Genomic DNA, 12,962 nt, shown 5'->3' with positions numbered 1-12,962 from the left:
TTTTCTAATCCAAATTTATGCTTTTGTGGTCTTTAATTGTGTTATTTTGGGTTAAGATAGAGGTTATTGTGCATAAGGGGTATAAGGGTCAATTGTGTGCTTTTATATGTTAATTTCTAAGTTTACTTCATTCATTGACTCCTATGTATCCCACATACCCGAGAATCGATGACTATGAGCTTAATTTGAATATTGTAGGTGATTAGAGGATCGAAGGAACGTTGGAAGAAGGGTTTGCTTATATTCGTCGCGACCAAATATTGTTTTCACTGCGACTAATGATCATCACGAAGGAAACACTGTTGCTTATCCATATGGCGTCATTTTTAAGTTAGCCGCGACAAAACTCAAAATTTCTAGATTTAAATTCCAGAACGCATGCTAGTTCGAGATTATGTGATTTCTTCCATTTTAGCTTTGTTTTCTCTGTCTATAGCCCTTCTACTTCGTCTCTCCACTCCCCTACCATTCTTCATCATCAATCCACCATTTCCACCGATTATTCTCCTCTATTTCCCTTCAGATTATTGCTACTGCGAAGATGAAGAGGAAGTATTGGATGAAGATTTGCAATTTCAAGAACCAACCTCCATAGCTATACCCTCATCTGAAAGTATGAAAGAGAAGAGCATCTTAAAGAAGAAGGCCAATACACTTGTGAATGATGAAGAGGATGTTGGAGCTACTAAAGGGAGTCAACCTCACACTCAAGAAATTGGTTGCAATAAGGGTAATGAGGTAAATCTTCAAGAACTTCCTTTTCCACATTCTTATCTTTAAGGCATGAAAAAAGCTAGTTCTAAAAAGAAAGATGATGACTTGTTTGAGTTGTTTAGTAAATTAGAAGTTAATGTACCTTTACTTGAGTTGGCCTTTCAACCTAAATATGCTAAGATTTTGAGGGATATGTGTAAATATAAAAAGAAGTTCAAACCTAATGAGATGGTCCAACCACCCTCCAATGTTAGTGTACTTTTTAAGCCTCAATTGCTGGTTAAATGTCAAGACCCGGGGAGTTTCACCATACCTTGCACTATAGGAAGGACCACTATTCCAAAAGCCTTACTAGACCTAGGAGCTGCTATTAATATGATGCCCAAGTCAGTCTATGAGTCCCTAGGTATCACTACTCTTAAGCCCACTATTGTTATGTTGCAATTAGCAGACCACACTATTAGATATCCACATGGGGTGCTTGAGGATGTGTTAGTAAAGGTTAAAGACTTGGTTATTCCTGCAGATTTCTATGTTTTAGATATGTCTAAGAAAAGCATGAATGAAGGTGCATTAATTCTTGGTAGACCTTTCATGAGAACCACTAATATTGAAATTAAAATGAAGGAAGGTTCTATCACTATGAGTGTAGGTGATCATTTTGTGCATTGACATGATTGAGATGACATAGGCATTCATTTAAAAAGCTAGTTTAACCAAAAAGCCAACCTTAAAAAACTAATCCTTTATTGAACCCTTTGAGCCCATCATTTTCATTTCTTCACTTTTGCACATAGAAATGAACTTAATTGTGTTGTATCCTTATCTTTTCTTGAGTTAGATGACCTCTTATATCAATTAAAAGAAAGGTATGACTATTCTGTGATACTTGGTCGCGATGAAGTAACCTGTTAGTCAAGACTAACTCTCCTGAAAGGAGAAAAATGAAGAAAGAAAGGAAAAAAAGAGAAGGAAAAAAAAGTAAGAAAAAGAAAGAAAAAAAATATATAAAGAAAAAAAAAGGAAAGAAAGGAAGGAAAAAGAATAGGAAAAAAAAATATTATTGGAATAAGTGAGCTTCATGGAGTTGTCTTCTATACTCTTATGCATTCAATTGCATATAAGCATTTGGTTCATTTTGATTTCCATTCTCGTTATCTACCTTCGATTACACCCATGCATTTAACCCTCCATTCATTTGCCTTTCCAACATTACAACCTAATAAAAGTCCTATTGATCTTTTGTGTCGTTGCTACTAGTGGTGGAGAGCTTAGAACCATTACAAGCATATGGTAGAGTGTAGTTAAGTGGATGTCGAGCGAAATTACCCCTAAGAATTGTGAGTGAAATACTTTTTCTTGGGAGGTTTCTTGAGCATTCATTTGGGCTAGTCCTTGCACCATTTGCCTAGTTCTTTCAGCATATGACATGAGCATGGATTTGATGTGAGTATGGAATTGTGATTGCCAAATGTGATTCTTGATGCTTGCATAGTACATTTAGTCATACCTCTTATTTTGCATTAAGTGTTTTGCCCTGGAGTGCAAAAGCTAAGTGTGGGGGAGTTGATAAGTCTCATATTTTATATATGTTTCCCAATCCAAACTTATGCTTTTATGGTCTTTAATTGTGTTATTTCGGGTTAAGATAGAGTTTATAGTGCATAAGGGGTACAAGGGTCAATTGTGTGCTTTTATATGTTAATTCCTGAGTTTACTTCATTCATTGACTCCTATGTATCCCACATACCTAAGAATTGATGATTATGAGCTTAATTTGAATATTACAGGTGATTAGAGGATCAAAGGAACGTTAGAAGAAGGGTCTGCCTACATTTGTCGTGACCAAATATTGTTTTCACCACGAGTAATGATCATCACGAAGGAAACACTGTCACTTATCCATATGGCATCGTTTTTAAGTTAGTCACGACCAACATATTAATTAGTCATGACGAAACTCAAAATTTCCAGATTTAAATTCCAAAATGCGTGCCAGTTTGGGATTCCACGACTTCTTCCATTTTAGCTTCGTTTCTCTGTCCAGAGCCCTCCCACTTCGTCTCTCTTCACTCCCCTACCATTCTCCATCATCAATCAACTATTTCCACCCCTATTCTTCCATTTCCACTGATTATTCTCCTCTATTTCCCTTCAAATCATTGCTGCTATGGCCATGGAAGTTACAGAGCTTGGTGAAGTTGTGATTTCAGTCATGAGAGGCTAGATCTTCATTCCTTGGTGTTCAATGAAGCCAATTTGAGTTCCTGGAGCTATAATTAGGAGTTTTTTCTACTTTAATCTTAGTTTCATTCTTTACATTGATAGATTGTAGTTTCTATGGTTTAGATCTGTGATTTGTGATTGTAAAGAGATGTAATCTGGTTGTTTTATATTGAGATTGAGATTTGGATTGTATTTTGCACTCTAATTGATTAGTTGAATTGATATTTCCTTCTATTATATTGATTCTTTCTTCTCAAGTGTTTGAATCTCTTGATTGGCTGGTTAGGATGCTAGCATTGTTAATTAAGAGAGTTAAATACCTTATGCAAAACATAATCCATATTAGACATTTAGGTGAGTTTGATGATTTAGGGTTCTAGCTCATTGAATTAATTATTTGTAGAAGATCTTCATAAACCGAGTCTAGTAAAGGAACTGAACTGAATGAACAAAGGAACTAGGATGATTAGTGGACCTGACCATCAAGGATAATTCATACATTGCCTTCACTTCATTCATTAAAATACAAAAATTACAAAGAGTTTAGATAGTTGTACTTAGGTTTTGATATAATCACTAGTTATATACATACTTCATACATCATACTTGGTTAAATTGATATTTGTGATAAGATTACTAAGGCATTCAAAGGCTCCTCAAGAGATCGACATCTAGGTTAGTGCTACTATATTGCATTTAGCTTAGTTTTATTTGAGAGTCTAATGACAGGGCTTTATCACTTCTGTATCTTTTTTCACCATCTTCTTAAACCTGCACACAATTATTATGTCATTAATAAGTAGGATAAAGTGGTAAATTTACCTATTGTAATATTCAAAATGAGTACCAAGTACCATAATAAAGCGTTCGGTGCAAAGATACATATGAACTTTTCAAAACAAGGCAAAAATACCAAATCCGTTAATGGTCCTAAATGTCTGTTACCTACTATTTTTTTGGGTCCCACTTTATCTAGGAGTCACCTCTCCTTCTCATCCTTCCTCAGTTTCTCTTTCTCCTCCTTCGCTTCATTTATCAGAGTCTCTTGCTGGCATCCATCTCTCTCCCTGAGCCACCGTTGCTTTCCAATGGAGAGCTTCACACTTCTTTCTCATTCCATCTCAATTTTCTTCTCTCTCTTTCTCTTCTACTTCCTTCATCCGTCATCGTTCTCGCTCAGTCTCCAGGTCTCAAATCTCACTTATTTTAGGATAGCCGTAGATCCAACTGTCATATCCAGTACTATGATAATTAGGAATAAGAAATATTCCTGAATAATTAAGGGTCAAAAGTGACAAGGAGAAATAGAAGAATTTTAGTGGAAAATAATCATTATAGTTTTCCAAGCTAATTATGAAAAGTTTGACTAATTAAAAAAAATTGGTCAAGAATAATTATGGAAAAATATTTTCAAGCCTCAGAAAATAAGAAAAATAAGGACAATGTTCCTTGAGAATTATATGGGATTATTAAATTGGTTTTATGACCAAATTGCCCTTAGAGAAATTACAAAGGAATTTAAGGGCGATTTAAGCTAGTTTAAGGTCCTTTATTTGGAAAATTCCAAATAAATATTTTTAAGGAGGATAAAATCCCAAAAAAATTCTTGTGATATCCCAAGGAATTATAAGAGGTTATGAAATTAAAAGAAGATCCTCAAGTATCCAAGATTTTTCCCAATTCCTTTGAAAAGTGGAAAAATCACTAAAGAGAAGGAAATTAGTTTTTCTTTTATTTAATTATTGGGAAATTAAATTTGAGACAAAGAGGGCAATTTGGGAAGATAAAAATGAGGAGAATAATTTATGGATCTGACAGAAAATAATTACAGAGGCCAGAACACTGTAATTATAGAAAAGAAATTAAACCCGGAGTCAAAGTGCACCGATAAAGAAAGACTAGAGTCTTGCAATTCAAATGGTTCACATTTAGCCATGTGTCAAGCCTCTAATGGATGGTAATTAAAGTTTTCCACGTGTCAAGCTACTAATAGAGAGGATTTTGACTTTGGAATTTAATTACATTATGATTTAAGTTAATTAAGAGAGAGGATTAAGACTAAGTAAGCTTTTGACACATGGCATAGCATTAATGTTAGTTGGTGAGATATTTCTGGTGCCTTAATTGAGCTTTTCCTCCCCCATAATCAGATTACATTTCGGCCTAAGAGAAAAGAGAGAGAGCAAGAGTGATTTTGTGAAGGGATCAAGCAAAAAGCAAGCATATTTGATCTTCCAACTAAGATTCAAGTTTGGTAAGTTGTTCTAAGATGTTCCTTGCTTTGTTTTATCAATTTGTATGGTTGGAAAAATCACTTCTTGTCCCTTCTTGTTGCTGGCCAAAATGGGTATAGTGTAGGGAAGGAGGTTTTGCTGCAAAATATAGTTAGAATACTATGATTTAAGATGTTTTCAAGTGGTCCAAGATGTTGTTGGAAATTTTTCATGGTGGGTTTGTTAGAAGGACCTTTCGGCCACTTTCAAAACTAAACCCTGGGATTTGTTTTTCAAAGTTTTGAGGCTTCCATTGTGTTCAAAATGAAAAATGGTATAGGATGAACCTAAAGAACATGTGTTGGAAGCCATAGAATCAAATATGCAATTTTTAGATTTTTAACCCTAATGGTTTTAATTAAATTCGAAGTAGATCCGATAGTAAGGTGTGACATTTTTGGTATCAGAGCGGAGGTTTTGGCATAGGATAGAATGCTCTGCTTAGTTAATATGTCAGTTAAAAAATTTGACATATTGTTGCAGGAATTGTGATGGAAAACACCATAGATTGGGATGCTAGATCTGAGAAGTCGGTTAATGATTAGGATACTAACATAATTGATCTCACAATAGAGGAGCTAGTGGGATGGACTATGGGGATTGCTAACCCAGGATACTTAACGAAGGAGTCCAACAATTATTAAGAGCATGGGGCTAACCTTTTAGGGGTTACTGTTGAGGATTTAATGAACCTTCCTAGACCTAGTAACATGGTGGATCCCACAATTGATATGTATCAGGAACCAATGTGTCACACCTTACTATTATATTGACTTAAGTTCCTTTCAAAATCATTTTAGAGCACATTGGATGGTCTTGGGCTCACTTTTTACCATAAAAATGCTAAATTTCGGATTTTTACTGTTCATCGGGTAAAAATCCAGTTTTTCTGGCCTAACTTCAAAAATTCATAACTTATTCTTCAAAAATCCAATTGGGGTGGTTCAAAATTCTACTTAAATATATTTAAGTTCTCTTTAAAGGAAAAATAATCTCATTGTCCAATTCCTTAAGAGAAAGCATCAGGTTTTTGAGAAAAGCAACACTGTCCACTTGCCAAAAACCCTGATTCCCAGATTCTGACCATTAACTTTGAAAAATCATTATAAATCGTATACTGGGCCATTTTTAACGTATTAGCTATCAACATGAAGCTCAAGATGTCATATTTAACCATATCAAATTTTACGGTCAGAAACATTTGAAAACTTAATCGAAGTTGCGTGAAGGGGGCTGTGTCTAGAAATTTCAGTACTGTCCAGCACCTTCATTATACAACCAAAATGTCACGAAATTTTATGGTAAAAATTGCCATAATTTAGCCTTCCACTTGCTGCTTTCCCTTAGATGATTCAGGCCCTAAAATATTGTATTACATTTGGGGGATGAGATTTCATGGAAATCCCAATAGCAAATTAACCAACTATAGCATCAACAAGCATCATTATTATGCATGATCACATTAGCTACTATTGATGAACTAACATGCTTATCATTTGACAAACTCAATCATGCAAAGGCCCAAGCAAGATACTATAAAGAGTAGCCACATAACAATCAAGAGAGCTCAACCACAATAATAGCAATTAACCATACAATAATCAACAATGCTAGTTAGTGGTAGTACGTAGCTAGGTTTAACTTGCTACCTTGATCCAAAGATTTGTGCTTTCTTTGATTCTCTTCATTTTCTTCACAAAGGTCAAACCCTAGCATGATAATTCATAAAAAGGACAACAAGAATCATTATCCATTTCAACCAAAAGCAAGAACATAACTCAAAAATACTCTTGCTTCATAAAGGTTCCATCTTTGCTCTTTGCTTTTAAACTTGTCTTCCATAGGGTTTAAAAATCCTTTCTTGCCTTATCCCCACATGTTTTTCCATTTTAAACACCATGGAACCATCAAAAAATTGAAAATCTCATCCTAGGGGCCATTTAGTGTCAAAACCGAAATGCTCCTTACAATACACAATAAAGAACACACTTCCAAAACACCCTAAAATCACTTGTAACCACTTGGATCTTTTATGTTTTGAAGTGTTTTACCATATTTGAGCAACATAACTCCTTCCCCTACACCATCATCATTTCGTCTAGCACCCAAAGAAGAGGAGAAACAAGATTTTCAACCATACAAAGCAAGAAAACAAGGCAAGGAACAACTTAGAACCAAAAACTAACCTTGAATCTCACTTGTGTGCTCCAAGATGCTATCTTTCTCCTTAGTTCTTCCTTGGTTCCACTTGAAACACTCTCTTTTCTCTCTTGGCTATGGCTTGCACGAAATGGAGGTCTGATTTTAGAGGAGGAAGTGCTCATTTAATGCTTCAAAATATCTCAACCACCATCATTAATGCTAATCCAAGTGTCACTACCCCCTTGGTTCCTTCTTTCTCTTTCTTAATTAACTAAATCCAAATGAAATTAATTACCAAAAGTCAAAATCCTCTCCATTTAGAAAATGACACTTGGCAATTTCAAATCCTCTCCATTAAGGGCTTGACACTTGGCTCAATGAGGATCATTCAAAATGCAAAGCTCTTTATCAGTGCACTTTGACTCCGGGTTTGAATCCTTTTCTATAATTACAGTATTCTAACCTCTATAATTATTTTCTATCAGAGCCCTATTTTATTCTCCTTATTTTTATCTTTCTAAATTTCCCTCTTTTGTCTCAAAATTAATTTCCCCATAATTAACATAAAAGGAAAAATTAATTTCCTTTTCTTACGGATTTTTTCACTTTTCAAAGAAATTAGGAAAAGCTTGGGTACTTGAGGATTTTCTTTTAATTCCATAATTTCTTATAATTCCTTGAGATATCATAGGAATTTTCTTGAACCTTTATTCTCTTAAAAATATTTATTTGGAGTTTTCCAAATAAAAGCCCTTAAATTAGGCTAAATCATCCTTAAATTCCTTTGTAATTTCTCTAAGGGTAATTTGACCTTAAAAATAATTTTATAATCTCATATAATTCTCAAAGGATATTATCCTTATTTTTCTCTCAATTTCTATGACTTGGAATATTTTTCCCATAATTATTCTTGACCAATTTTCCTGAATTAGTCAAACTTTTCATAATTGGCTTGGAAAATTATAATAATTATTTTCCAACAAAATTCTTCTATTTCTCCTTATTATTTTGGGATAATTAATATATAAGTCCTTATAGTTTCAACTGGTTTTTAATCAGGTCCCTATAATTTTTTTTCTTTTTATCATGTCCTTATACTTTCATATATTTTTAATCAAGTCCTTATAATTTTTTTTCTTTTTATCAGGTCCTTATTGTTTTACTTTGTTTTTAATTAGGTCTTTGTAGTTTTTATTCTTTATTTTACAAATAATAACATTTAAAAATATATAAATTATTGTAACAATCTTATGTTAGTATTCTTTTAAATTTTTAGTTAAACAAATACATTATTTATTTTCAATTCAAATTTTTATAATTATAAAATTCAAATTATAATAATAAATTTTTATAAAATTAAAATATGATTATAAATAATTTATATTTAAGTATAATTATTATTCTGATTATTTATTAATTACTAAATGATTATATTAATTATTTTGTCCAATTATATAATCATTAATTTAAAAATGAAATTAATTTTAAAGAATAAAGTTAATAAATAATTTTTAAAAACTACAAAGCACCTAATTAAAAAATAAGTGAAACTATAAGGACCTGATAAAAAGAAAAAAAAATAGAAGGATCTAATTAAAAACACACGAAAGTAAAAGGATCTGATAAAAAGAAAAAATTTTATAAGGACCTCATTAAAAATCAGATAAAATTATAAGGACCTGGCGATTAATTATCCCTATTATTTTTTACCCTTAATTATTTAGAAATATTTCTTATTTTGAATTACCATAATACTGGATGTGACACAATGGATGCTAGTTTTGACATTCAGTCTCACGGACAGCTTGTTAGCCTAAGTGTACACCCAAGTGACATCCCCGAACCTAGTACCAAGCCAGGGATACTCCTGACACCCAAAGTACTTGTCCCTATTCTGACTGAGCCTAAGACCCGTAGTTCGGATTAGTTGAGAGAGAAGTTGGAATTCTTGGGTCGACATATCAGGAAAGATGAGGATCAGCAAGACCTGAACATTTACCTAGAATACCTTCAAGGAGTAAAGGTGCTATATCAGACTCATGGACTAGGTAACCCTTATCTAGACACCAAGGACTGGATCTTTACGATGACGGACATGCTTCCATATTTACCCTTCTGGGTATATGAGTTCTGTCGCCTAAATCAGATAGTGGATTTAGGTGTTGAGGATTACATCCAGCACCTTGAAAACTTTGTTAAGATTTACTATTTTTAGACAGTTAGATCCTCGTAAAACTAACATAGGACTTGTATTGTTATAGCTAACCATAGTAGGTTAGTCTGGCATGCTTGATTGCTATGTATGTTCCCAAGATGGCTATGTATATTGAATTATATTGCTGTGACTGATAATTGATGCTTGAATGATGTATTATGAATGCATATGTTGTCAGATAAAATCTAAACATGTTGTTTATTTCTTGTTCCTCGAATATGCTATCCGTTAAGTTAGCGCGATAGTTAGAACCCGAAGAAACCCTTCACCAGAGAGACCCTCAGGACGCAATGCAAGGGTCCATCCTGATCCAATACGATTAATTTTGGAATGCTTAGAACCACAATAAAAGGCTATTGAAGGGTTGAAGGTGGAACAAGCTAGCTAGGAATAAGAAAAAGATGCTATAATAGTAGCAGCGGTAGCAGTGGTAGTGGCTAACTTGGACAGAGGCAGCCAGAGGAAGAAACCTCAGCAGTGCAAGCAACAGAACAATTGCCTAGATCAGCAATGCCAACAGTAGACCTCGATAGCATCCAGTAGTAGATGACTCACTTTTGCAAGCACAATCCACCATCTTTCGATGGAGTAGTTGACGTCCAAGCAGTAGAGAATTGGATTAACTGCTTAAAAAAGATTTTCAAAGTTCTGGACTGTCTGACTAAGCGGAAAGCCCAAATGGCTATTTACCAGCTAGAAAAGGATGCCGATCATTAGTGGAAGAATACCAAGATTCTTCTGGATGCTCAGAACACGAAAGTGACATAGGAAGTGTTCCTAGAGCAATCTTATGAAAAGTATTTCTGAGGTCAGTCAGGGACAAAAAGGAAGCAGAATTTCTAAACCTAAAGCAGAGGAATAACGAGTCATTTGATGAGTACTTAGCTAAGTTTAGACGTCTTTCCCACTACTTTAGTTGCTTGCGTTACCGAGATAATGAAAGGCAGATGACTAAAAGATTCTCAAAGGACTAAAGCAATCCTTAAGGGAGATGATTGCTCCTCGGCAGCTCGAGCACTTCAACAAGGCAGTTGAAGCCTGCCGAATTACGGTGAACAGCTTGAACCATCATTTGATGCCTACTCCCAAGTTAGAGAAGGGAGATCAGGGTGGCACCTCTTCTAATGCGAACGGGAAGAGGAAGAGGCTATAGGACAAGCGAAAGAGCAAGAAGGGAGGCAAGCCCTCAAATGGCAAAGAATACCTAACCTGTGGTAAGAATCACGGTAACAAACCATATATGGCCAGACAAAATGTCTATTATACTTGCAATAAACATAGACACTTCTTAAGAGAATGTCCACAAAGTACAGAAAAGGTAAGGCCGTGCACCTGAGGACGAGTAATTGCCATCACAGGGAAAGAAACTCGGAAGTCTCCGGAAATGATCTAAGGCATGATCATTATTAATAACCACCCTGTGATTGCAGTGTTTGATTCGGGTGCTAGTCATTTCCTTGTCTCGTAAATTGTTTTAGAAGACCTAGCTTGGTTATGAGCACTATTGTATTGCCTTAGACTTGAGAAGTATGCCTTCTATGAAGTTGATGTGGTGATAGGATCAAATTGATTGTCTTCACATAACGGCAAGGACAAAACACTGATCCTACCCCCAAGAGAAATGGAGTAAATCTGGAAGTTAAGTTAAACTTCATAACGGAAGCCCAGACAGGCAATAGTACGATGAATGAGCTACGTGAGACTAGTAGAGATTAAGAGAAAAATGTGTTTTGTCATAATAAACCAAGAGAGTTGGTAGCGATGAACAAATACGGAAGTGATTACCAAAAGAGGTGGTAACTTCCATCGCTGCAAACAAGAGTTCTAGTCATGACGGATGAACACAATAACTCTCAGATGTTGAGGTGGTATCTCAACAAGACATAACGACTTTTAGAGGTCACAGAGTGTGAGATTAGTAGAAGTTAGAAAGAGAGAGGTAGCCACTAATTAGAATTATCAGATTTCTCCTCAAGAGGAAGAGTAATGATGAGGAGTTGAACGAGACAGTTAGGGGTTGAGTCTTTACACCATTAAGAAGGTGTAAGTGGCAACCTAAGCTAGACAAACTCTTACAACCTCGTTAGAGCTAGGGCACCATGATAGAGTAGCTATCTCAAGTCCAGGAATAGATGAATATAAACTCTGAGATAGTGAAGTAAGATAGAGAGCCCTAGTGAAATGTCTTAAAGATCAAGAAGAAGAGGACGAGACAGATAGCTATGCAGGGAACTAGCTTAGAGGTTGGCATGTTCCCCTTAATGTTAAGAGATACTCAGTTGCTTGGGGTTTAGGTTGAGAGGTACCCTTTTCAAGGGATAAGTTCTTAGCCAGGAATCTTCCTAGAGAAAATAGGAATTGGTCCTCCAAGTTAGAATTTATGTTGCTCAAGATGGAGCAAGGTACCCTATCTGAGTAGGAAAGGGAAGCAGCCGAGGCAAGGCAAGCGGAGTTAACCTTACCCAATGGAAGTATGACTAGCCAGGAGCACAGCTAGGCTTAGATGTATCTGAGCTTAGCAAAATACTAGAGTAAGTAGAAAGAAGAAGAACCTCAAAAGCCCTCTCCCTATGACTTCCAAAAGCAACTGCGGACAGAAAGAGAGGCTCCCTTTTTAGGGATGAGATGCCTCGTTGGCACGCTACAAACATAGCAACCAGTAAGAGCTTGCACTCCTTGCATTTGAAATGCTAGGCATTATGCATGTTAGAGTATGCTCCTATTGAAAAGGAAAGCAGAGGAAAGAGAAGTTGCAAGTCCTCTCTCTATAACGTTCTAAAATAGTAAGAGATAGTAAGAGCAGCTAGAGGAATAAGAAAACTCCTAAGACAAATTGGCTTAGGCACCTAAAGAGACAAATAGGTAGCCTAAGGAATTGACATGAAGTCTAAGAGAATGGTATTGGTTCTTGGAATAGTTTTGGGGAATTATCAGTTAGGTGGCCAACTGAGAGGAGGTGACTATACTTAGTCCTATGGTCAAAAGTCTCCCAGAGATCTTAAGAGCATGGTACCACTTTGGGAAGATAAGGACTAGGGATGAGTTGAGGATGTGAAACCCTCCTTCAGTTGTAAACTGATGCCAAGAGAGTACCCATGACTTCCTTCCAGAAAACCTTATCATTAATTAGGCTGGATTCAATTTCCTTTTGATTAATAGAGGAAAGCCAAAGTTAGAGGAGTTAGAGCCATAAGACCTGAAAAAGAAACAGTCATGCTAGCTCTAAATATAGGAAGAACCCACACAATATAGAGACAGACTGAGTATTGACAGATAAATCCTTAAGATGAGGCGAGAGACAAGAATGTAAGTTAAAAAGACCCGACTAAAAATAGATCAAGAAAAGGGGCCTAAGACAGCAAAGTACCAGGGTTGAGCCTATCAGAATCAAT

The 12,962-nt window shown here is 35.4% G+C and overlaps 1 protein-coding gene across 1 annotated transcript; it reads left to right on the top strand.

Annotated features, from left to right (window-relative positions):
* Positions 1 to 942: 942 nt before the first annotated feature.
* Positions 943 to 5,758, top strand: LOC114717520 (uncharacterized). Its single transcript, XM_028902680.1, has 2 exons — positions 943 to 1,282; positions 5,697 to 5,758. The coding sequence occupies exons 1-2, from the start codon at positions 943 to 945 to the stop codon at positions 5,756 to 5,758; spliced, it is 402 nt and encodes a 133-aa protein (XP_028758513.1).
* Positions 5,759 to 12,962: the final 7,204 nt, after the last annotated feature.

The sequence above is a fragment of the Neltuma alba genome, unplaced genomic scaffold (assembly GCF_004799145.2).
Source record: "Neltuma alba isolate B1F8T4 unplaced genomic scaffold, ASM479914v2 tig00011741_pilon, whole genome shotgun sequence".
NCBI lineage: Eukaryota > Viridiplantae > Streptophyta > Magnoliopsida > Fabales > Fabaceae > Neltuma > Neltuma alba.
Note: the sequence above shows the minus strand (reverse complement) of the source record. Positions and strands in the feature narration are given on the sequence as shown.